General features: G+C 41.7%; 1 protein-coding gene across 3 annotated transcripts in view; it reads right to left on the bottom strand.

Annotated features, from left to right (window-relative positions):
• Positions 1 to 26,377, bottom strand: part of LOC109301538 (collagen alpha-1(XXVIII) chain-like) — a 78,651-nt gene that overhangs the window by 19,854 nt on the left and 32,420 nt on the right. For all 3 annotated transcript variants that reach the window (XM_019522762.1, XM_019522763.1, XM_019522764.1), the window contains exons 12-28: positions 25,847 to 25,915; positions 22,945 to 23,013; positions 19,881 to 19,949; positions 19,337 to 19,405; positions 19,168 to 19,236; positions 17,880 to 17,948; positions 17,224 to 17,295; positions 16,128 to 16,196; positions 14,479 to 14,550; positions 13,602 to 13,670; positions 11,571 to 11,639; positions 8,368 to 8,436; positions 7,131 to 7,199; positions 5,174 to 5,242; positions 4,017 to 4,085; positions 2,852 to 2,920; positions 2,082 to 2,162 (exon numbers count right to left, since the gene is read on the bottom strand). In XM_019522762.1, coding sequence (XP_019378307.1) covers positions 2,082 to 2,162; positions 2,852 to 2,920; positions 4,017 to 4,085; positions 5,174 to 5,242; positions 7,131 to 7,199; positions 8,368 to 8,436; positions 11,571 to 11,639; positions 13,602 to 13,670; positions 14,479 to 14,550; positions 16,128 to 16,196; positions 17,224 to 17,295; positions 17,880 to 17,948; positions 19,168 to 19,236; positions 19,337 to 19,405; positions 19,881 to 19,949; positions 22,945 to 23,013; positions 25,847 to 25,915 — 1,191 coding nt within the window. The remainder of the gene's footprint in view (positions 1 to 2,081; positions 2,163 to 2,851; positions 2,921 to 4,016; positions 4,086 to 5,173; positions 5,243 to 7,130; positions 7,200 to 8,367; positions 8,437 to 11,570; positions 11,640 to 13,601; positions 13,671 to 14,478; positions 14,551 to 16,127; positions 16,197 to 17,223; positions 17,296 to 17,879; positions 17,949 to 19,167; positions 19,237 to 19,336; positions 19,406 to 19,880; positions 19,950 to 22,944; positions 23,014 to 25,846; positions 25,916 to 26,377) is intronic.

Below are 26,377 nucleotides of genomic sequence, written 5' to 3'. Positions count from 1 at the left end.
CCATAGTAACTGGTCCATGAGATTAATTAGCAGGGAGCCCAGAGTAGTCTTCTGAGAGGAGAGACAGGGCCCTGGGAGGCATATAAACCCAGGGCCTGAACTAGTAAGGCAGTCTAGCCCCACAAGCTGCAGGAGTGTGAGCTCCCGGCCAGGAGAGCTACCAGGGAATACTAGCTTGACTGCTGTGATGCCTTGGATCACAAGTGAGGTTCTGGGAGCTCACAGGGGTATAACCCAAGAGCTGGGAGGTTACTCTAACTCCAGCAGGGAGGGAAGGTTTTCCTTTTTAAAGGGGCAGAGGGCTGCTTCCCCTTTTGTTATGTTACTGGGCCCAGGGGTGGAGACTTTATGTTATAGACCAGGGAACTTATTGTTTGGTTGAAATTTAGAACCAGTGGTTTGGTTTGGCACTGTGCAGGACAGTATTCGGAGGTCCCATTAGTGCCTGTCGCAGAGCACTCAGGTGCCCTGCACCTAAAAGCAGAAATGGCTCAGGAGAGACCCCTAGAGGTGAGAAGGGGGAGGCTCAACTGCCAGTCACCAGGGCAGCACAGGTGCTGGTTGCTAGGGGAACCAAGGGAATGAGCTGACAGGAAGGGGCAGGGCTTGGCCCCTTCTTAAGCCCAAGCATGAGGCCAGGAGAGCAGTTCTCCTCCGGCGGCCAAGGAGGGGGGAGCTCGGACAGTGCAGAGAGAAAGAAGAAGATAGACTGCATAAGCATCCCCTGGTTGCAGCTATGAGTTGGAGTATTTTCCCGGTAGGGATAGAACGCGGTTTTGACCGGATGGTTTAGTTTTACATTATAGCCCATGGGCTTTGTGCTTTGTGTTTACTGTTTTACTGGAGGACTGGGTGAGGCTATTAGGCGTTGGAGGAGGCCTCATAGGAGCCCCATGGTAGCATGGGGACCCTGGCGCCATAGAGGGCACAGTGTTCGGGGGTGCATTGACCCCAGTCCCAGAGCGAGAGGGGGCAGCAAGGAGCCCTGGAGCGAGAGGGGGCAGTGAGGAGCCCCAGAAGTAAAGAAGAGGGCCAAAGCATAGGGCAAACCATGTCAAGTACCATCTGCGAGGCTTGGGCTGTGGTGTAGGGGAGGAAAAGGAGCCGCAGATAGCGCCCCCTGACACCGGGCATATAAAGTGGGCAGCCTCCTTCTAATTACCTCACTCAATCAATTAAGATCAATGCGTGGCAGGCGAGTAAGCAGGCGGTTAGCCCAAGACAGGAAGGCGGAGCCACCATCAGAAAGGCTCCAGCGAGATACCCCCTGTCACAGTGCCCCTGGGGCATGCTGTTGCCTTAAGCCCTGCCAGGGGCAGGCTCAAGGTCAAGCAAGTACTGAGCCCAGAGCAGGGCAGAACGCAGGCCACAGAGCCCAGAGCAAAGCCGAGAGGCCCAGTGCCTGAGAGCGGCACAGACATACAGGGGCTCGGTGCCTGGCAGACAGGGACCAGGGGCCTGGTGCCTGACAGGGCTAGACTAGAGCTGGTGCCTCAGAGCCAGATACAATATGCCAGGGGCCCAGGGTAGAAGGCCCAACTAGAGAAAGGGGGCAGAGGCCCCAACCAGAGAGACTATTTTGAAATAGTGACACCTGCAAAGCTTGGGGCATGGTGTAGGGGAGGAACAGAACCATGCAATTACCCCTTAAGGGTATAGATGCCCTGCAGAGGCACGGTCGGGCCAAGAGGGCCCACCAAGCCTGAGGGTGTCATCAAGACCATTGAGGTACAGGGGAACCCCAGTGGGGATTTAGCTGGACTGGGGCTTATACTACAGCCTGTGGGCAGCCTCCCTTTGAATCCTATAATTACATCAAAGCATGGTGGGTGAGACAGAAGGGAGGACACCCTAGAGGCAGAGTGGAGCATGGTTGTGAGCCACCAGAGGGCATCATGGCTGCTCTGGGGACCCCAGTGTGCTACATTGACCTACAGTTAAATCGTGACTTTAGAGCAGAAATTCGTGGTTGATTTATTAAAAACTTTCCATAGTTTTGGTTTTCTGAAAACACACAGCCATTTCTTGAAGGGTGCATAAACTATGTTTAATTAACTAAGTGACAAATATTAGGTACTCACAGGTTCTCCAGACAAGCCAGGATCACCCAGGTTCCCTTTTTCTCCTTTTTTACCTTTTTCACCAGTAGCACCACGATCACCCTTTGAACAATGCATTGACTAAACATTAGTTGTTAATCACATCTTTTAAATTTAAACTTTTCACTTTTTTTCTAGCTGTCCTTGTTGAAACCACACATAGGTAATGGAATAGATCAGGAATATCAAACTAATCAGGCCATGAGGGGTGTGGGACTGGTTCATAGGCCAGACTGGGCCCAGAGATTCTCCCCCACAGGCTGGATGCAGTGTACAGATGCTGCATGCAGTGCCCACCCCAGACCGGCCCATTGTGCCACATATAATGCATGTCCTGGATTGACCTGTGTTTTATATGCAATGCACATGCTGACTCTAGCCCCAGTATGAGTAATACAGCATGCAGGGCTAGTCCAGTAGCCCTCAGGAAGCACCACAAACTGGATGATAGGGCTCTATAGGCTGGATCTGGCCCCTGGGCCAGTTCTTCAAGACCTCTGGAATAAACTAAGGCCTGTTGTTATGGCTCGTTTAAACCAGCTGAAATTGGTAACTGCATTGGCTGCCTTTCTTCTATGACTAAATTCTTTCATGGGATACAGAACAGAAACAATAACAGTCCCCAAAAATGTACATGCCACATGTATATCAAAGCAACACCAATGGGAGGTCACTCCAGTGAATATCTCCAATATGATGACTTCAGAAAAAGAACTGGGCACCAGATGTGTTTTCTCATTTACGTCCTGTACCTTAGGTCCTAGAAATCCTTCCCCTGGAGGCCCTCGTGGTCCTGGTATTCCCTGAATTCCTTGTTCACCCTAGCAATAATTCAGAAATATGAACACTTGATAATCATTCATCATGTTGTATGTTTAAAGGTCATAGAAAAACTGTTTCAAGCTACATTTTTATGAATATTGAGGGATTTAGTATTATAGATGTAGCTATTTTTATGCAGAGATACTTCTGTGTTAGCTTCCCTTGTTTCCATTCAGGAACACTTACAAGCTTCCTTTCCTTACGCCTTAAGAAAAAGTATCTCAGGCACCAGAGCCATTTGAACTTCCTCTAATGAAAGACTGATTCAAACTTGGAGAGAGAACTCATGAAGAAGTCAAATCTTAAAAAAAAAGTGTTTTTTCTGTCCTGTCAAAATGCTTCATTGGAATATCTGCTCTAGGGTGTCAGAACCTGGTATGCAAACTAGCTTGGCATGGAGAGCAGTCATAGTGCCCAAAGTGAGGTTAAAGAAACTCTTACTCACTCTGGTGAGCCCTTGCTCATCCAAGCAATCCCACCGACCTGAAAGTCAGTAAGAGTTCTATGATCCAGCCAGACAGGATTGTTTTTCATTCTTTAATATTAGAAAATAAAATTGGCCTTTACTGTTCCTTCTCTGATGTTCTCTTTTTCCATCTTTCTCTCTCTCTCTTTACTCTCACCCCTTTGCTCTGAATTATTGCTCTTCTCTCATACATGCTCTCATTCTGTTACAGGGGAAGAAGAGCATGACCCATGGACTCAGAGTAACCCTTTTTCCTCTGTGCCTGACAGTTCATAGGATGACTCTGAACATGGTAGTACAATCGTTTAGCAGAGAAAGAAAATACGAAAGGATGTCTCTGTTTCCTAGGCACTTGCAAAACTAATGTCCTTTGAAACCAGAACCCCTCCATCTCAGGGCTCCTGATCCATATCCCCTTGAGCTTGCTGTTAATATAGCAGCAGAGAACAGGATAGTTACTGTAGATGTCCAGGTTACTCTTTACATGCTTCATCTTCAGACCCTCTGCCAATTAGAGTTCTTAAGAAAACCAAGTGATAATATGCAATCTATTTCTCAGTTCCTTTATACTGTGAGGGTGAGGTTCTCCTTTCAGTTATATGAGCACTGAAGTCAGTAAGTTTTTATACCTTAGTTCCCTGAACGCCTTCACCTGGAGGTCCCAGGGGACCAGGTGGCCCTGGTCGTCCTATACTTCCCTAAAGGAAGAAAAATGCACATATTAAATACAGTGTCTCTAACAAAAATACATGACAAATTATAGCAAATAAGAATGTAAGTGGAAGATTATTTCAGTATGGCAGTGTGTGGTATTTAGTTACAGTGTGTCTTCCTTATATCAAAAATGCGCTGTATTAAAAATATAGTTCATGCTATAAGGGTTCCATAGTATGGGTATGGATGCAGGACATGGGGTATAAGAAGGTCATGAGAATGTTACCAGGCTATTAATCCAAACACTAGTTTTTGTTTTGAAAAAGGTTTTATTTTTCATTTTCAGTTGCTTCCTTCAGGAGGTATGACATGTTGGTCATAAGCCTCATTCCCAAAATTATTAAATGTTCTTATGTTCAGTGAAAAAAAACAAATGACCAAAGTGACTTGGGTGAATCACTCAGCTACATCTTTTCGATCTTCAAAACAGGGACACTGACTTCCTTACCCGTCTTTGAAAGTGCATAAATGTCAGGTAGTAAATTGATTTTACTACACAGTTTAAGTGTTAGACACATAACAAACAGCCCTACTATAGAGTCAGGGTAAAGTTCCTTGAAATCAGGTAAAAATAAATTCTTGAAAAATTGTGTGAAAATTATTATGTGGAAAACTACTATGTAGAATGTGTTGTGTGCCCATAATATGTTACTAGTTATATATGTTACTAATCAGTTTCATCCTGGGGCTCAGTGCAACCAATTCTCCCAGTATTTAGTGGTCAGCTGCTCCAAAACTCTAATAGTACTTACTGAGGGAAGCCAGGTTGGGAGATCTGGTTGTGTGTCTACTCCTTACTATAGAACACATTTATTATGAAATTAAATGTGGAGTAATTATCACATATTAATTGGGCTGTATGTCTATATCCTTATTCATAGATATAGTTGTTTTTAGAGTAGGATGAAGATGAAAAGCAATGTAGGGGTGTGTGTGTATATAAATATATATACACACATAACTGTATATAACTATAACAGAATGATATAATATGTAACTATTACATTTTTCATTGAAACATTTTCATTGGAAATAGCTGATGAAGCGAGACAAAATGGTTTCATTTACTTACTTTTGGTCCTGGAAGTCCTTCTCCTGGTGGACCTGGGAGACCAACTTGTCCTCTAACACCTGGATCACCCTAAAAATTGGTATTTTTAAAAATATGCAACATATACCAGAATGTAATTTGTTTTTACTATTCCCATTATTCACAGTGCTCTAAGGGGGAAAAGAAAAAAGTAGGGAATTAGTTAAACACTACTACACAAGTCTGAACAACTCTAAACAATAGGCACATCAGGGTGGAGGTCTAAGAAAAGGTATTACTGGGGATGAGCGCTGGCAAGAGGTTTGTCCAGTCTTTCATCAGAACAGAAGACAAGATCTCTACCTTGTGTAGGTGAATTCTACAATAACTACACTGTAATTACAGAATTCTTATTACAGAGTAACCATGGGTGGGATCCAGCTTTCAGAGAGTCAATGGAAAGACTTTCTTTGGTTTAGTACCTGTTATTACAGGTGCTAAACTTAATGCACTGTAATTACAGTGCATTAATGAATGTGTAGATGTGCCCTACATGCTTATGTCAGTGCTGTGCATATTTGTTAAGTATAAACTAGAAGTGGGAGTTTTGCCATTGACTTCAATGGGAGTAGAATCAGAGCTCTCCCTACGTTTAACAGATATTTTTAGTTCCTTTGTGTTCATGCTCCATAACTATGGAAAATATTTTGGTTTTCGGTATTCCCCATAGATGCTGCATGAGATTTTCTTTGGGAGAAGGTCTTACCACCCCATCCCCCCAAGCTATCAAGATCATTTACATAAAAAGAAATGGCAGCTTTGAATACCACGTGTGTTTGGTTTCTGCTACTTTTTTCATACATTTAAATGAACAGCTAGAGACCCCTTCTACATATGCAAGTAAAGGTGAGATGCAATCTAATGTGCGATTTGCACAATCACGCCTCCTGTCAAGCCACATGTGCATGGCAAGAGATGCTACTGTGGACTGCACATTAGAACCCACTGTGCCTTATTGCTGGTGCAGGGGGACCCCAATCCCAGGCTCCCCCTGCACTGACAAGAAGGAAGCTCTCCAGGCCGGGACCCCTGTCAACTGAGGGGCTCCTAGCTGTAGGGACACTCCACACACCTCCTGGGGCTGGGAGATGTAGCTATGGTGATCTCTCCACCCCAGGCGTACATGAAAACCTCAGAGTGAGAAGTTTGCTGCTGTAGCAACCTCCCCACTTTGGGGGGTGGGGAGATCGCTGCTGTGGCAACTTTCCCCCTTTGTGGGGGTGGTGAGAGAAGATTGTGGCTGCTGCAGTGATCTCCCCACCCCATGGGGGCATGCAAACCCACAAGACCACCTCCCTGCCTTACTGGTGGGGGAAGTGGGGAGGGCAAGGAAGACTGCTGCTGCTGCTGCAATGACTTCCCCATCTCAGGGGGTATGAAATCCCACAAGGCTGGGAGGTAACTGCAGAAGCAATCTCCCCACTCTGAGGGTTTCACGCAGCCCCAGGACTGGGAGATCATAGATGCACCCTGCAGCTGCCAGGACCCAGCTGGTTCCTGCTACACATGGAAATTAAAGCTTGATTACAACCAGCTATTACACACATTTTTGTAACATCGCTATGTTCATGCACTTTTTTTGAGGTCTAACTTTATAGCTGGTTGGAGCTTGTTATTATGTGATAAATACTTTGCATATGTAGCTGGTTTCAAGGTAACCGCACAATTAAATAGTTAATGTGCAATACTCGTAACATGTTAAGGGGGATAGAAAGTCTAAATAGAGGAAATGTATGCCATGGAAAAGCATACCATGACCCTATATGACAGAAGACTGGAAATGGATAGTCTTGTTAGATACTAAAGAATAAATACAAACTTGAATAAATAGGCCTAATTGTTTTTGGCATATAACTGACAAGGATAGAAATACTATCTATATATTTAAAGGAGAATTTACTTTTTACATGGTTATTCTTCTACAGTTAATAGCCTATACCTTAGGTCCTGGTACTCCAACTCCTTCAGGGCCTTGCTCACCAAGAGCTCCAGGAGGACCTGGAAGTCCCTAAAATCAAAAGTCATACACGAACAATTAATCTAACCTTAGGATACATGGACTAGATAAACACAATATTGGCAAACAAGCTCAACCCTTTCATATCTAATTAAGAGACATATATTAATATATTATGTATATTAATGGGGTACTCTTTCTTTAACAAACGGATTCAGTTCTACCCTCAGGTAAACATGTACCAAAGTCAATGGAACTTGCATGCTTGGAGACAAATACAATAGATCCCAGCATTAAATTAGACAAAAAAATACAAAACATTGCAAATAATTTGTATTTTCACATTTACACACTAATTGCATTTTTAAATATGGCACTTTTATGCACTTGTTATTGTTGCATTTAGCATGGGTCTGTGGTAACACAACCTTGTCAGACCCTTCTAGACATCATAAACACTCAGCAGCTTTGCTCAATAACTGGTAATTTAGAGTCATGTAACTGACTGTTCCTGCATTGCATGTTGCTGCATATAACAGGTGCACAGCACTGTTCATGGCTTTTGCACATGCAAGAGAGGCAGAAGGTTCAGGAGCCTCTTCTCTTTGTACTCTCATCACAGGGGCTGAGCACATTTGTCAGCCTTATCCTGTGCATGGATGGTCAGGAAGCTAAAAAGCAGGTGAGGGCATTTGTCTCTTCTTCACCACAAAGCAGGCCAACAGCTCAGGAGAGTGCACACTGCACAGTCTTACGGGTGGTGCAGGGGCTGTTTTTTCTTGGAGCTCCAGGGGACACTGCCTTCCACAACTCTCAGTGGAAATATTGCTGCTCAGAACTTGTATCAGAAAGCCACAGTTCATCACAAAATGTTTTCCCTAGGTGGCTCGCATTCTATCTGCTAGAGGAGAGGGAAGAACCAGTTGCCACATCAGGATACTAAGATACAGCTTGAAGCATCAGTGATAAAATAAAACCCCAGGTGTAATACATTACTATTAGTAATCAAGATAAGTGAGGGAACTGGCTTCTTGGAAAGGCTTGGGATCTCTTGCTCCCCGGAGGGAAAATTTCTCTTTTACCATCCACGCTAGAATGAATGTCTCAGGCTGACGAGCCTAGAAGATCCATAAGATGCCTCTGGACCAATAGATTAATTTTTTATGATTGGTACCTATCTGTCCACAATCAGTATCTAAAAAATGTTACATATACTTACAGGAGGACCTGGATAACCATCTCCCTTTAGCCCAATTGGTCCAGGGGGTCCTGGGAGACCACTCTCACCCTGGTAACAGCAGAAAAAGTTTGAATGCATTCCTGTAAAGCCATGGTCAGGTAAGGTTTACATGAAAATAAAACTTCTTTGGTGACCAAATATTGTAAATGACTTGATTTTATTGGTATATTCCAGTTTATCAGTGGCTGTTATAGCTGATTTATAAGAAGCTACATTTGGGGGATTGAATGTATTTGAGGATTTATGGGGCCCTTTCACTATGAGGTCACCAGTTCAAATCTTGCCTAAGAATACTGTAGCTATCATAGTTCCTTCCTTTGGTGATCTATCCATAATGATAGCACCAATCAAATCCCCCATGTTCATATCACATGCTTACATCGTATTATCACTGCAGCTACCAGGAGTGGGACCATAATTGTCAGGGAAAATGAAGAAATTTGTGAAAACTGAATTCTCCCCCCTAATGGAACCTGCAGATGGTGGTGGACAATCTTCAAAAGAACAGTGGGAGGAAGTTACCACTGCCACTACACATGCTATGCCTGCTTTGTGGATAAAACAGATATTTTGAATTGAAACAATCATCCTGAAATCCAATCAGTTTAGAAAAATGATTTCAACGTATTTCCAGGCACTATTTTTGTCATCAAGGTCCTTGTTAGTTTTTATTGTTTTAAAAATCACACGTTCATATTTGATTGTCTGTCTTATGGAAACTTGTTGAAACTGGTGGGTATAATATTTGGGATAAATGTAAGAAATAATTAATTTCTTTTATGGAATCACATACCTGAAATATTATAAGCCCCCATCCAAAACACAGGCACATCATCACTCAAAAAAGGCACCTGCAAATCCCATCAACAATTAAGCTGTGGGAGTAGAGAGGTTTTGCTGGCCATTATTTAGAGAGAGCAGGAATGTCTAAGAGCAGCAGGAAGACCAAAGAAACTGACAAAGAAGGCAACAGAAAGCCTAGGGCAGTTACAGAGCTGGGAAAAAAGCTAAGAAAACTTTTGGTTGAAGTGCTGGCTGACTGGAAGGGAGCTAAGAAATGTGAGCAAAGTGTAATGCTATTTGATTCTTTCTGCATACAGAGAAACAAGACTTATTTACAACGATTACAAATAAATAGGAAAAATAAATATCTGATTCTACTCTGAATTTTTCCTTTAGATGGAAACAAGCTACATGATGCTGAAAATGAACAAACTGGGGCAAAAGGGGGTAACAATACTTTAAAATGTTCTGCACTCTTCTATTACTGCGTGAACAATTCTTGCAAACTGCAAGTGCCACTGGGTGGTTTTACTCTGAGTCACATGCACAAGGCAAACAAAAACTATACAAATCTGGGCAACATCCAACTTCATATCATCCTGATATAAAATATAAACATCGCCATCTTCTGGCTTTCTAGATGTAACACCTGAATAAAGAGCAGCTTATTAATGCTGAAGCTAAGCACAACAGAGATGATACTGATAGGAAGTATCCACTATCCGTAACATCTACTTTCCAACTAGCTAGCTGGTCCACATTTTAAGGTCTGTTTGTTTTTTGTCAAATTCTGACCTAGCTTGACAGTGATCCATACTATCAAGATTTCCTGGCTTTACTACTGAAGTTCATACTTAGGAAAGAAGCTACTTTCTAACAAAACTCAAAGTGGGAGAAAAAGGAAGTGGTTGTTGTCCGTTTGGTATGTACACATCACTCAGACGCTCTGCTTCTCACGAAATAGAGAACAACTATGCGACTGGCCATATCTAGCAGAGAGGTGGTGTCTCCCTCTGTGACCATGAAACTAGCTATGGAACAATTAAACTGCTGATCAATATATAAATACTGGAGATAGAACAGGGGTAGGTAGAGTGGCAGATCCAGCTCGTGGCCGGACTCCACTTCCCGACAGCCCCTGTCTGGGACTCCTGGCCAGTCTCCTTGGAGACCCTGGGAGCGCTGGCCATGACAGTGTGGGGCTGGGCAGGTGGCCACCACTGCTGCCTCTATCTCATGTAAACCAGTGGGGCTTGGGGAGACCCTGGTGACAGAGGGAGCACTTCCCTCCCACTGCTCACCTAGCCCTGCCCAGCAATGCACCACTGCTGCTGCCACTGTTGCAACAAAATGTCATAGATATGGCCACTTGTTGGGGAACTCAAATTTCAAGAAAAATCCAAAACTGAGATTTAAACCAGGCCCTACCTACAAACTACTTCTTATTTCTTCTTTGGCTCAAAGGAAAAACAGAGATGGTTGTATTTTAAAATACTTAGGAACTGTTCAGAGTAAAGTAATGAAGCCCATTCCTATTAGGCAGTAATACATGAATAGCAAGATTTAAAAATCCTGTTTACATTGGCTTAGACTTACCGTTCAGAAAATTTTGTCAACATTCGGAGAAATGAAAATATTCAATACTAGGTATATGGTCTCAAGTTTTCAAATAGTTTTGTTACATGAGGGGAAATAAACACCATTTTGGGGTTTGTCTCCAGGGCTTCTGCAAATCTCTGCCATATGCCTAATGCGTTCATCTGCCCTAACAGCTATGGAACATTTTGATGTCTTAAGTCAGCAGTGCTCAGCCTTTTTGCCCAGTGGGCTGGATAAGCAGAGCCCTGTCTATCCATGGGCCAGATCTGGCCAGTGTCCCAATCCGGCATCCAGGACAGGAGGATTGGGCTCTATTTGGCCACACAGAGGGTGGCAGGGTGCAGCCTGGCCCCAACCTGGCCCTGCAGGGGAAAGGGGCTTGAACTACCTGGCCCCATGTGGGAAGGAACAGGGCTTGATCTGGCCCCACACTGGGGAGGTAACATGGCCTGGCCCCAACTGAGCTATGGGGGAGGGCCTGGTCCCACCCTGACCCAACTGTGGAGGGAGAGGGTGGACAGCCCAGCTACAACTCACAACTTGGGGTTTGGGAATTTGGCAGGGGGAAGGATGGCCATATGAATTGCCCCTGCTCTGCCACCGCCAAGTTTTCTTACCCATGGGGGCCCCCACGAGCCAGCTGTGATGGCTCTGCAGGCCATATTTGACCCACAGGCTGGAGATTAAGCACCCCTGTCCTAACTGACCAACTGTTCACCTAAATGGAAAAGCCAACAAGGCTTTTACTGTGGTTTCCTTTGCTTTCACTTTTTTAATGAGTTTGCCAGCTTGGGATTTACCTTTGCACCAGGAAGTCCAATTCCTGGTTCTCCAATTAGGCCAGCAGGACCAGGTAACCCAATATCACCCTACAATTAAGAAAATATACATCCTAGTTTTGATTCTAAGTCAAAATGTAAATGTAAAATGTATTACTTCAATATCTGTCACATTCACAATATACCTGGAAAATTTTAGAAACATAGGTTTTAAGATTTAAAATAATTACAAAGTATTGACAGAGTAAAAATCTTTAATGTCAGTATTTTCTTGTCAAATGCTTTTTGCTTATTAGGTAGAAGATACATGACCTTGTAATAGAAAAAGTATTTTAAAAACAGTAGTATTATTATTATTATTATTTTAAAAACATTATTATAGCACCAGCAGCATGATAGGTGTTCCCAGACAGTTATGAACATATCCCAGTTCCAAGAAAGGTTTATACTTTTAATAGATGTTTATTGCAATACCTGCCAAAGCGATGAATGATTTTGGAGTGTCTACCCTGAATTTTGCTTGAAAAGGACTTGCTTGCCAGATAATACTGAAGATCAAGAATTAGGAAGTCAGGCCACCTTAGGGGCTCTCAAATTGGGCAGCCCAAAACTGAGGTACTCCGAATCACTATTGAAAATCCTGCCTCTGGCTTAACTCCAGCGTGGAAACAAGGTACAGTGCCTTTCCTGAAAATTCAGCCCAGAAAGCCAGACAGAAAATTGCGTGATCCAGATGAAACCCAGTGCAACATTCTTATACCCCACTTGATCAATCGGTGGCTGTAGAATGGGTCAATTTATGAAAGAGAGCCAGGCCAGTCTGTAAAGCCAAACTGAAGGAACCTCACCTCCTGTACAAATGCTAGGCAGTTGTGAGGTTGCTCTGTAGGTGAAGAGATTAAGCAAATTAGCCTCTATTCCCAGGTACATGAATAGTTGTCTCTGGTTTCTGTTCTCTTCTTTAAATGCAGATATGCAGTATACAAAAGATGTTAGAGCTGTAGGGCTAAAATAAGTTTTGGGTGCGTTCTGGTGAGGACCAAAGTTAAATTTATTTAGGCTAACTATAAAGTTAAACCTAGCAATGTGGGGAGCTCTCTTTGCTATTTTGAAAAAGTTATATGGAACTTCTTCCCACAGATACCAAAGGAAAAACACACTAAGACAGCAAATAGCGGACACCAGGGCTCTAGTAATTGGATTGCTTATAATCTATAACTGTCCATGGGAAAAGGGCAAGTTTGAGTTCCATGAAAGCCAAAATTATTTGTGAGATGCAAAGATCGTTGTGGGTGATATCTTTTATTGGACTAACTGTATTATTAATGTTCCTCCCAACTATACACTTGGTCCACCAAAATATATCACCCGCAAAAATCCTTGCCTCTCCCTTTTTTCCTAGACCATCACAACTACATCACCCCAAGACTACAAAAAATGATTTACTCTTTCTCAGGTATCACACTCTGTAGCTGTGTAGCCTGAGTTGCTGTGAGCACATCTACACATACAATTAATGCAATTAAATAAACTCCAGTGTAGTTCACACTCAAGTGTATTGCTCCTGGCGATTCCATTTGTACGTGCGCCTAGGACTGCAGAAGGTTGAGCCAGGGCAGGGCAGCTCTGGCTGGCAGAGGGCTCTGGGGGTCAGCCTGCCAGCCCAGGGCTGCTTCTGCCTGGCTCAACATGCTGCAGAGAGACTGACTGGGGCATAAGGGTGCTTCACTGTGGGGCTAGCCAAAAGGCAGTACCCACACTGAAGCACACTCATGTAGATAGTATATAGATACTGAGATTTTACTGCAGAGCTAACTAGTCAGCTCTGCAGTAAAAGCCCCATGTAGATGTGCCCTGTGAGTCTCAGCCTTTTGGGATAGAACTACTCCCCACAAAATAGAAAATATGAAACACTGAAATAAGTCTAAAATAACTTGAAGTTTACAGCCATGTTTACAATCATGGAAGCTCACCAGACTCCTCAGTATATGCTGAAGACATTTCACATGTTGACTTTTTTAAATATTAGGAAACTTGTAGTGCAAATGTTACCTTTGGTCCTGCAATAGCTCGGCCAGGAAGGCCTGGCATTCCAAGACGTCCTGGTACACCAGGTTCACCCTAAGGGAATAATGCCAAACAGATTTTCATTAATGATGGACCAGAGCATGTCTTAGGTAACAACATTTCTTAAGGATTTTCAATATTCTATTGAGAAAGTGCACGTGATTTCAGAAAGATTTTAACTAGTGAAATTGTGCTTGTTTAAATTCTTATTTTTAATTTATTGTGCAAAATTCACTCTTAGAAAATTCTCAGGGTAGGAAGAGTCACAATGGACTTTAGATTGAACTCTTCTTAGAGCCTATTGAACAATAAGAAATACAGCCACTGGTCTTGTCTTAAAGTACTTCACCTATTTCCATTTCAAAATACATACTGCTTGCTCTTTTCTCCATATTTTACCATTTCCCCCTCCCTTTCTATCTGTAAAACAGTTAAAAAAACCTTAAGGGGAGACACAAAGTAGACAGAAATGACAAGCTAGAGTCTCATCTCACTTTCAGTAAGATAATCAAAACAAGTGTAAATAACAGTTATTGTCCTGTCATCAGTTCAGTTTCTATGTGGATACTTATATGGTCCTGTTATCACACTACCCAAATGTTTACCAAGTATTTAAATAGAGGAATAACATCAATAGAATTTTTATTCCCAGGCTTCAAGCAAAATAATGTGATTGGTTTCAATACATGTGTGCATATGGATGTGTCTATGTAGGAAGAATTTACTGAGGGAATTTCTGATCACTCTTATTTCTTGCAGAAGCAAGTACATTCCACTGCCATTCTTTCTGTTAAATAGAACAAACCAGTGCTTTGACCTGAGCAAGACCTCTCTTCTACAGACATAGTACAAAAAAAAATACTTTAGCTCCTGCTGGCCCAGGGGTTCCTGCTGGTCCTGCTAATCCACGTACACCCCTCTGACCTTGGTCACCCTACAAGAATTTTTTAAAAAACAATTGTTATACATTTAATTTTATACATTTAACAAAAACATCTGTGCAATTTCTTGTAAACATTAACAAAACAGCAAAATGCTATCCTGTAGCTGTTGCGTATGAACAGTTCATATTAACTTCAATAGGAAGTCATTTAATTTAGTTCCAACTGAAGACAATGAGCACAATTTTTCTTGTTTCAATTGTGTAAATCAGGTGTCACTTCATGGATTTCAACAGACTTACATTATAGTAAAACCACTGTGAAAAGAATCAGATCCTAAAAGAGTTTGCTTGCAGGCACCAAGTCAAGGAATCAAATAAATACATTATTTGCAAGAAAGAATTTTAATAACAAATATTAGTAAGTTGCTGAAAAGTCATTTTGTATTAAAAGGCAAATATACCATATTTGTAGCAAAAATGTTCCTTCTGTCAGGAATAATTAATAAGAAAAATGCCCTCCCAGTTAATCTGTTTGCATACTTCTAGACAGAATAATCTTAAAATAGAGCTAAGTTTGTACAGAGATAACTATAATTCAACAAATTCTTACAATATAGTCATAATGATAAGATACCCAACTAGACAGTAGTTCAAAACTAAGCATCTGAAAGTCTGGTATCACCCAATTACTGTCCCAACATCAGGACAGTACACCCTCTATCCTATAAAATGCCACTTGAGTATACTTCCTACAGGCGGAATCTTTTGAACCTACCTTGGGTATCCTAATTTTTCTGCTTTCACTTTCCTTTACCCCTTGTAGCTTCTTGCTACAGCAATCCTAAATCTATCTGTAAAGGGCTCTTTCCAGTCCCTTTTAACATTTTCTTTCAGATGCCCAGAGGAATTAATAGGCATTCCAGAGGGATTTCAGACCTAGAACCAAACCTAGAAACCCAACTGTAGGTCCAATAATGCAGGCATATATTCAGGGTATAAACTTCATTGGTATCCAACATAAGCTGTTATGATGCAGCTGGTACATGTCCATGATTCTGTAGCAATATAAGTTCGGCAAAAGCTCTCCAGCCTTAATTCTGCTTTATTCAAGGTCAAAATGAAGGTGAGTTAATTAATTTGTACTGCTTCTGAATAATCCAGATACAAAAGTTAGATCATAGCAGCACTTGTGTTCTCCTGAATAGCAGCTTCCCATCCCTTTTGAAGCAGCTAAAAGGTATGCTTGTCCATATTCTCAGCAATCTTTACTTATTTGAATAGCAGTTCCACTGAGAACTGACATTTTTGCATCTCCACAGAATGAAGAGCTTGTGTATAGCAGAGTATTATGTTGCCACGTGACTGTTAGGCAACCCAGCTCCACAATTTTTATCAACAGAAAATGTAATTTCAATACTCTTTGATTAACTTTGCTCCTTTGTGTTTTTAGAGGCTGAGATTGAAACTAATTCAGCAGTCAGATGCTTTCACAGACATTCCTAAAGTCGTTCAAAAAAGTGAAGGTAGATATATATTTATAGTCCAACAAGATGGGGAAGATTGAGAAATGTATTCTTCAAGCACTGTTTTTATTAATGTTTTTATTAGCTTTAATGAGGAATTCTGACCTTCTCACCCTGTATTCCGATCCCTGGAGTACCCTCAGGTCCTCGAGGACCAGATAGTCCTGGCTCCCCCTGCAATGGAAAAAAAATAAGATCAACATTTGAATGTAGTTGTAATTTTATTTTTTTGTCTAGGGCTGAAGGTAAAAGTCCTTTCTTGTGTCACAGGAAGTATATATATCCAGCAGCAAATCCAGCCTTGCTTCGAGTAAAATATAGCTTCAAAAGAGGTTGCACATAAACAAGATTTACACCCCTATTCAAACCTCTTTATGGCACATAAAAAAGTGCAGAGTGGCATATATTGACCTGAAATCCTCCTGTCCAATTGCAGAAGAATTAGTTTGGTACAGGCATTGCTAAGAGCACCCTAAAAGCTGTCCTCTAAGGACCCACTCTCTGGTCTTGGTCCATAATTACCACCAGTTGCCATGGACAGGATCAGAAGGATGCATCAAGAGTTGGCCACAGTGCATAGCACTGCAGAGACTCTGGGGAATTCTGTAGCCAGCAGGGCAGCCTGAGCTTGCTGCTGTAAGTTAACATAACTCTCAGAGTCTCTAAATCAGTGTTTCCCAACCTTTTCCAGCCCAAGGCACACTTACATTAATAAAAATTTTCTGTGGCACACCTGTTAAGGTATTCCCCACCCTCATACCTACTGTAGCTTATTGCCATCGCAAAATTCCGTGGCACACCTGTTTATTTCTGATGGCATACTTCTGTGCCATGGCACACTGGTTGGGAAACACTACTCTAAATTAAATCAACAGTCCCTGGCCCAAAGCTGCCTTATCCCACATCTTGCAAGCACAGTGCAATAAAAGTTTGTAAGCTCAGAAATGACTGCTCAACCCAACTTAAATGCTTACAAAGTCCCCGAAAAAATCTCGCATTCAGATGCCCCCAAATGGCTGTACCTGTTTCTGTGGGAAAGGTTGCCTAATATTCATGTGAGGGTTGACTGAAAAGTTCTAACCAAAGTCAAGTAACACCCCCCTTTTCATGGACTCTTCTGCTGAATGATGGTATCTGCATGAGGCAGGCAGTAAGTGAGCTAAGGAAGAAATGGGAAGTGGAGACAAAGAAACCAACAGACCTTTTGTCCTGGGGCACCATCTTCCCCTGGAAGACCAGGCAAACCTGCCAGGCCTGAAGACCCTGGTTCACCCTGCAATAAATAAATAAACAAAACCCAACTCTATATTTTCTATAAAAAGAAAAAAGAAAATATAAATTGGAAAAGTATAATCCCCTGCAATCAGGAAAATGTTCTTCAGAAAGGATCCAAAAATGCATTTTTTCTTTCTAGAAAAATATTTATACTGATGATTTCTGATCTTGCAGCATGAGGAAATGGGGCTGACAGTTCTCCTGTCTCCACACATTGGGCTGGCTGGGGCACAGGAGCACAGGGTGCCCCGTCGTGGGGGTTGCCTGCTGGCTAGCTCCACACTGAGGCACCCTGTGCCCCAGCCAGCCCCTCCTGCAGCACATGAAGCAGTGGAACAATGTGTCCCGCTGCAAACCACATGATCAGGGGCATGCACTGCAGCAGAGTAGTGGCCCAAATTTGTGCCGCTGCTGTTTGTGCTGCTGCAAACACATGCCCCCACTCATGTGGATGTGGCTTCTGAGTCCATACATAAGTGACTAAGGGAAGGGGTGGTGGGAAGGTTCAAATGTGCCAAGAAACTTAGGACATTTACCAAGCTCCCCGCAAACCTCCAGAAAGATCCATTATTAACACCATACCTTGGAACCAGGTTCTCCAATACCTCTTTCTCCTGGAGCTCCAGTTTCTCCTGGCAAGCCTTGTTCACCCTTAAGTACAACAGGTTTACAGGAAGAGTTTTAACATCAGAAAGACACAAATACCTTTTTCTTGCAGCATTTACACAAAGCATTTAATGTAATAAAAATAATTATTTGAAGTCCTGACTTCATAGTTTTGATCTAAGGGACTAAAATATCCAGTGCACTAATTTTAGTGTTGTTTCTCAGGCAATAAGAAGAGCTATAAGTCCATAATTACTACATTTCCATGAAACTTCTGCTACAAACTAGCTGACATTGCAACAAAATACCTAGCATCCCTATACACTTTTTTCTTCTACCTCTTTGTAGCATAAATAAAGTATAAGCCTATTCTTAATCACTACAAATCAACACACACCAAAGATCTCTAGTTAGTTTTCTTTACCTGATGGTGATCCCTAAAGCATTTATGGCTCTGAAGCCCATAAAAAAACCCCAATGGCCTCCATGTGTTCAGAATTGGGGGTAATATTTCATATTCATTACTCAAAAATTGTATTTTTTAAAAAATATAGTTTTAATGTCTTGTCCCAAGTACCTCTTTCACCATCTTTTATAGACAAGTGAACCTTGGTAAATGCTTTTGGACTTCAGTTGTGCCACCCAAGAATGTGATCTGAATTTAACCCATAATCTGCTTTTCACTGTAAGATGCAGTAATATGCACTACTAAATGAAGTGTATATAGAGGAGTGACCAGCAAGAAGAATGGCAAAGCAATATGTAAGAAAATTTCCTGCTATTGTAGAGTGAGTATAACCAAGTGTGGAAGAGGAATACTCCTGCCCAAGAACTAGTGATATTCTCTGTCAAGCATAAGTCATTCTTCCTAGAGAGATGGGCAGAGATTAAAAGAATCTGTGAGTGGTGTGAGGAAACTGAAAACAGAAAACCCCTATTATGCAGACCTGGAGGATGTGGCACCTGGTGTAGGTGCCTGGCATGTTGAGTGATGATAGAGAAAGGCTGTAAAAGGAAGTCAGTAGGATAAAAGTAGAACAGGTTGAGCAAAGCTTTGCAATGGGTTGGGGTCTCCCATTTCTTTTAATGACACTAATACAAACATGGGAATGCAATTATTTATCATGGCTGAGTCAATGTTCAGGTTTACTTTCAATATTTTAATAACAGCTATCATGACACCCTATTTTTCTTATCTGACATTTAATGCCAGGCATAGCTATAGAGATTTCTAGTGCAACATTACATCAGTGAATGTCCTTACCTTTGATCCAGGTAGCCCTTGTCCTGGTGGTCCCCTTGGACCTGGAGGTCCTTTGGGGCCTACTACCCCCTGCAAGGATTTTACAATTAATGTTTTAAAATAAAATATTTTTTTCCAGTTGTAGAGATTTAAGATAGATAGATAGATAGATAGATAGATAAACTCCCACCTTTTCTCCTTGAATCCCAATGCCAGGTAACCCAATAGGCCCAGGTAAACCTGGAGGGCCAATTTCACCCTGATGAACAAAGTACAATTATAAAATTGTGTAAAGCTATAGAAGCAATCTGAGACAGATTTTCAACTGGCGTATATTGGCATAGTTCCTCCCAAGGCATTGGAGCTACCTCAGCATACACCAGCTGGGGATCTGACTCCAGATCTTCTAAAGAACCCATTTATATGTCTTAACCCATGCTGGTTCAGCTGCTGCAAACAACTGTTACAGTCTCTTTTTTCCATTTTAGAACTTAACTTTCCCACAGAATCAATCACTTTTTGTTCTGTCTCCTGTTTTACTATGATGAGATGTTAGAATAGGTTGGAACAATTTATTAGCCATAAATCTCTCCACAAAATACAGTATTGTCTAGAAACTATTGTTGCTACAATGGTTCATTTTGCTTCATTACATCTTTTGTAACTAATATCTACCCCCACAGCATTCAGGGGCATTTGCACTTTGTTAATCCTCTGACATATTTACTGCTCACCTTTTCACCTCTTATGCCAATGCCTGGAAGTCCACGAGGTCCTTTGGGACCATCAAAACCACGGTCTCCCTACATATAAAAGATATGTAATATCAGCTATAGCAATCCATGATTATTTATTCTATTTAGCACAGAGAGATGGTTGGTAGCATAACGGCTGAAGCTAGAAGAACACGAAGATGGTGGCTGAATTTCTTTGTTCCCTGGTATACGATAAAGGTCTTCTTTTCAGAGGAGATCGCTCTTCAGTTTGAGGCTGGTAACAAAAGAGTTGAACACATTCTTTTTTGCCCTTCTTTCCATTTCAAGCATGTTGGGTCCAATCCTACTCCCATTCAAATTAATGGCAAAACTTTCATTGATTTAAAATGTCAGCAGAGTTGAGCCTCATCACTTCCTGAGGGCTGAATTCTGTTTATTTTAATCATGAAGTAGTCAAAATAAAGTAACAGAAAAGGTTTGGCCCTCACTACCTTCAGTGGGAGTTTTGCCTGAATAATAGCTTTGGCCCTGAGTTCATGGAGTATCATTGTTTTAACATAATTATTTAATAGTAGTAAATGGCTTTCTCACTATGGTAGGCAAACATTAGTGATAAAAATAGACAGCTGACTAGGAACAGATAAGGGCTAAATAATATATTTTAACAACATTCAACTATACACTGAGCTCTGACAGTAAATACCAGGTTAATAATAAGGAACAAAATACTGAATTTTCTTGTATTCCTGGTATCAAAACACATAGAGGAAGATGTGCAGCTGGTATAAAATGTCAAAGTTCCAATGAAGTCTACTGAGGTCAGTGGAGCTCTGATAATATACTGGGGAACTTCTCTACAGCAAGAAAATCCCCCATTTTAGCTTTTGCTTACATGCATGTAATTAAAAAAATCCTGTTTGACATTCCTTACTCCTAATACTTTAGGACATCTGCTTTAATTTCCCTTCTGACTGAACTTCAATCTGCTAGCAAACACACTGTACTGGAAGAAGCAACTGTATAACTTATTTTAGATTAATAAATCATCTGCTAACAGACATGATTTAATGCCAGAGATCTGACACACCTGGCAACCCTTTGTAAAAAGATTAGCAATTATGCAAAAATATCAACTCTGTTGATACATGTTTGAGTTTATCCCAAATTTGGCAGGAAAATGTTGTACATTTTTTGTCAGAGCAGGAGTGCTAATATCCCTAGTGTTCTGGCCAAATTCCAGTTTGGGTAATTATATCCATTCTGCTTGTTTAAATTTCCTCTGCAGTTTGTTAGATAATGTATTCCTTATTTCTCTATTCTGCTATATAGAGCTGCTGTGCACTTGAACTAGCTGCTTTGTTTCATCCCACAGGTATTTATATCTTAGTGGTGTTCAGGTGATTGCTGATTGTATTCTTAAGTATATTTTCATTAATCCTTTTTGTCTTTATGGATAAAAGTTGCTGTGTAAATGTAAGTTATCAATATCCACTGTGATGCATAAGGAAATTTGCACAGTAACTCCTAAAATACTGGTATATGTCAGATGGAGAGGATTTAAGTGAACATTCTTACTCTGATATTAATGGATAAAATCAAACCCAGTTGTGCTCAGTAAACTGGCAGAGAATTTGTAAGTAGAGGGAGAAAAATCAGCACTTAACATTTGAAACCATGTCCCTGAAACATTTTTTTTGCAAATGTAATTACTTTATGATATTACCATCTTCTCAGAATCAGCCCTAGGAAGTATGTGAAAATGCAGAAGAGAGGGACTCTACATCTTCTGATGGGTGCATCAGAGGAACCCAGCTGCTAAAGTCTGGGTGCTTACATGGCTATTACTATTTTTAAAAAATTACTTCAAGACTAATTTTCCAAATACATGTGGAACTTGTGTATTATGTGCTTCCCCAAGCACTAAAAAGTTTTGTACAATGTGGAGAATTTTAGTGCATATAGATCATTATGCAAATAATAAACATTACAGTTCCCCTATTTTACAGACAATAGTTAACTATCAATACCTATTTGTAAAATAGTGATAATAAAGCAAAGTTGACCATGAGGGAGCTGGATCCAGGAGAGAGACTAGAATGCAGGATTCCCTTGTTGAGTCCCATATCTAGAAAACTGTGCCTTTGATAGTATTTGCTTGTCTCTCATCATAGGTCATACCAGCTCCTCAGCCTAGGAGTTGGCTCAGCTTCAAGCTGTTATTTGGATAAGACTTAGCAATGTTTTTAGTTCTGTCCTTTTATCTAGATATTAACACTGCATTCATAGCTGTTTCACTATATCCTAGTGCTCACAGCAGGAACCTGGGAAGCCTTGCTTTCATTTCCAACATATGGGTCTTCAAAAACCCCAGAGATCTGTGGCCAAAATTTTCACAAACCCTGAAGGTCCAAGTGGAAAGGCATCCATGTTTAAAATTAAAAAAAAAAGAATCAGTGGCCGCATCTGCACAAGACTGTAGTGCACATTCATTACTGTGCATTTATCTAGTACTTGTATAAACATGTACTAAATAAATGCACAGTGACCTGAGTTACTGCACAGTAGTGCCAGTGAACACCTTTTTTGTAACACTACTGCACAGTAGCCTAATACTACTGCACAGTAGCATCGTGTTATGGTTTTTGCCATGCAATGTTACTGTGCATTAGTATCAGGCTACTGCACAGTCAGCATGTTGTGTAGATGCACCCAGTGAAGAGTATTTCCCCTAGGAACTACTTTAGATTAGTTTATGTTTTCAAGGCTTTATCGCATGGTAACATGCTAACAACTGCTTTAATACGGAAATTCTTTTCATTTTAGATTTCCCAAGGGTTCAGGAGAGTTTGAATACATGCTCTGTGGGCCTTATTTTAGAGGCCTGCTCATTTTAAAGGTCAAATCTGGATCCACTGACTTCAGTGAAGTTGTACTAGTTTAACCGAGAGGTCAGTTGGCCCTGAGAGTGCTACTGTACAGGCTAATATAACTGACTATCACAGACTTGTTGAAGTCCATACAGACCGGATCACTGATTTACATAAGATCAGAATCAGGCCCTATATCTCATCTGCTGCTGTACCTTTGGTCCTGGAAGCCCTTCACCTGGTGAACCTCTTTCTCCTTGAATGCCTTGTGGTCCTTGAGGCCCCTGTTAAAATAAAATGAAAGCAACCTGAAAAACTATTAACTATTCAAATCAATAGCAGAATAATCTGTGTCAGTGTTGTCTTTAAGCACCTCTTTGAATTTTGGTGCCAGGTTATAACCTGCTAAAAAGATGACAGTAATACGATATTCACAGTAAATCAACTAAGCATTCTGGCCGGCAGCTATGACAAGTTATACAAGATTGTATCAGTGGTTAACTTATGAGTCACTGACTATATTGCTGAAATTCCTTCTGTTTTCTTTTTTAATTCTTCCCTCCTTAATCTTCAAAACATTTTGGAAATTAGTATTAAGTCATTTAATATGTGTAAATGCTGTACTGACAAAACAGAGCAAACCAGATTAAAGGCTATATCTTCCTTCTTCCACACAGAACCCTGTGGAAGATTTAGCTGAAACGGGCTGCAACTGAGATATGAACAAAATGTTTTCATGATTTCTTCTTTTTTGAAACAGTGCTGGTGGAAGCAGAGCTTACCAAACATTAAGAAACTTAGAAAGCTGTTTTAAAGACAGAGAGAGAATTGGTTTCCCAGCCTCTATTTGTCTCAGCTTTATTCCTGGGAAAGCTGCAGGCATGGAATGACGAACTGCAGAACTTCATAGTTTCATAGTTAGTAGGGTCAGAAGAGACCTGAGCAGATCATCAAGTCCAACCCCCTACCATGGCAGGAAAGAGTACTGAGGTCAAACAACCCCAGCAAGGTGATTGTCAAGCCTTGTCTTAAAGACCTCCAGGGTAGGAGCCACCACCACTGCTCTTGGAAGTTGGGTCCAGATCCTAGCCACCCTGACAGTGAAGTAGCGCCTCCTGATGTCTAGTCTGAATTTACCCTCTGCCAGCTTGTGATCATTATTTCTAGTCACTCTTGGTAGTGCTCAGGGGAACAGGGACTCCCCCAATGCCTACTGGTCCCCTCTGACTAGTTTGTAACAGGCCACAAGATCCCCCCTCAGCCTTCTCTTGTGGAGACTGAACAGGTTCAGGTCCCGTAGCCTCTCCTCGTAGGGCCTGCCCTGCTGTCCCCTGATCATGCGAGTGGCCCTCCTCTGGACCCTCTCCATGTTGTCCACATCCCTCTTGAAGTGCGGCGCCCAGAACTGGATGCAGTACTCCAGCTGTGGCCTGACCAGTGCCACACAGAGGGGGAGTATCACCTCCTTGGACCTGCTTGAGATGCATCTGTGGATGCATGACAAGGTGTGGTTGGCCTTCCTGACTGCATCCCCACATTGCCTGCCCATATTCATCTTGGCATCAATGATGACTTCAAGATCCTTTTCTGCCTCTGCACTGACGAGAAGGGAGTTCCCCAGCCCATCTTCAGTGGAGAAGATGCCTTGAGACCAAGTGTACTGAGAAAGGGTTCTGAGTGCAGCTTCAGAACTGTTTTCAATTTTAAAGATGCAGAAAAGCCTACTGTCTTCAGCAATGAAAAGGGAACATTTATTTTTTCTTTTCTTCATTACTATGGTTAATATGGGTTTTGCTGGCCAAATTACTTTCTCAGAGACATCTCTGCAACCACAATAACTCTTGTAACATGCACAGGTAGGAAAGGTTGAAATATAACAAACAATTCTGTGAATAATACAAACAAATGGAATCCATCTACCTCTCTCAGTTGTGTTGATGCAGTGCAGTAAAAGCAAAAAGCAGTAAAACTCCTAAAGTTAACAGATATGACTTTAGTTTCACCAAAGAGCAGAGTTTCTAGAATACGAAAGTGCCATTTTTCATTGTTACTTCTCAGATTTGAGCCAGATTTTCAATAAGGAATTGGAGAGAGATTCTTCAAATGAGCAAGGAAGAGGAAAGACATAGGGCATGGGTCACAAGCAGGTCCCTGTGACTTAAGTTAGGGTATAAACTTAGCAGTCATCAGTTGCTCCTGGGAACTACCCTTGTGTAGATTCTTGTCCCACAGTAAATGTGATATAGTTTACTCTTCAATTAAAGTAGGGCAAACTACCTTTCATCACTGATCTGTCCTCTAAGCAGCAGTAGCATCTGGGGCAGCAGTAAAATCAGTGCCCAGGACTACTGCCCCATTCACCCACCCCTGTTACACTACTGTCTTGCGTTAGTGGGGTAGCTGATGCTCTGTAAACCTATACCTTAGCTTACCTTAGAGTAATTTCCCCATGTGACCATAACCTATGACATATATATCCCAGTTATTGGTTGACATCATGTAAGTTCACAACACAACTTAATTCACAGTAGTTTAATATGCCCATAGCAATCATCATTTTCACATGTATGGGGGTGGGATAAGATGGCATATTGTAGAATGGAGGCATAACTGAACAGGACTGTGCCCGGGGCCAGTCCCTCCTCCTCTTTTTCACCCTGTACCTTCTTTGCAGTGCTGTGCTCTGGAGGCTCCAGCAGTGGCCAGCAACTCAAGAGTAGCAGCTGAAGTTTGCTGCTACTGGGCAGAGATGTCACCCCATTTTTTGCCACTGATATCTACACTAAGTGGGCAAAACAACACCAGGTTTTGGCAGCAAAACCCTTCACTCACTCACTCACAGATGCTTCTGTACCATCACCATTGCTTTCCCACTGGAGCTGAACCCCTAAGGTTGCAGGAAGAGGAAAGTTAGGCATGCAAAGGTAAGGCATCTCTCTTCCCCCTAGCTCCATGTCAGTTCTTCCCCCACATAGGCAGTGCCAGGGGTTGTGCCCCACTTACCCATCCTTCATTAGACTACTGGTTTGGCATGCAAATATACCATATACTTACTAACATGAGTCTTAAGAGGGAATCTCTTAGGCTCTATTTGCCTCACACATCAATAACACATACCGGAAGTCCTGGTTCACCAAGACCAGGGGGTCCAATAGGGCCTGGTCTTCCTGTCAAGCCAATGTCACCCTTTGAACAAAGACATATTTTAAACACTTGGTTTACTGTTTTTATTTGCATAACATATAAGCACCAATTGAGGATCCTTTTTATTAATAGTTATTCTACCTGAATACAATGACAGTACAGGAACCCCTAATCTCCTCAACCCTGTAGACAGAAGAACTAGTATAGTTTCAGAGTTTAGGCAATAGAATGGAAAGCTGCAATAGTAAACATGGAACTACTTCAGTTCTGCACCACACAGTAAATTTTTGTTAACTAACTTAAAGCAGTGGTCTCCAACCTTTTTGGGTAGGAGATCACTTTTTGAATTAAAAAGCAATCCAAGATCTACCCTATGCTGCCCCGCTTCCACCTTCCACAGATCAGTCTGTGGGGAGGGAAGGGGGGAGCAGATCAAGGTGGAGGGAGAAAAAATTATTTGGGGGCATGTCCCCCCAACAAGTAAGTCTGTGGGGGAAGGGGCGG

The sequence above is a fragment of the Gavialis gangeticus genome, unplaced genomic scaffold, assembly GCF_001723915.1.
Source record: "Gavialis gangeticus isolate Ggan-Ray unplaced genomic scaffold, GavGan_comp1, whole genome shotgun sequence".
Taxonomy (NCBI): domain Eukaryota; kingdom Metazoa; phylum Chordata; order Crocodylia; family Gavialidae; genus Gavialis; species Gavialis gangeticus.
The sequence above is the reverse complement of the archived record's forward strand: the minus strand, read 5'-3'. Positions and strand labels throughout refer to the sequence as shown.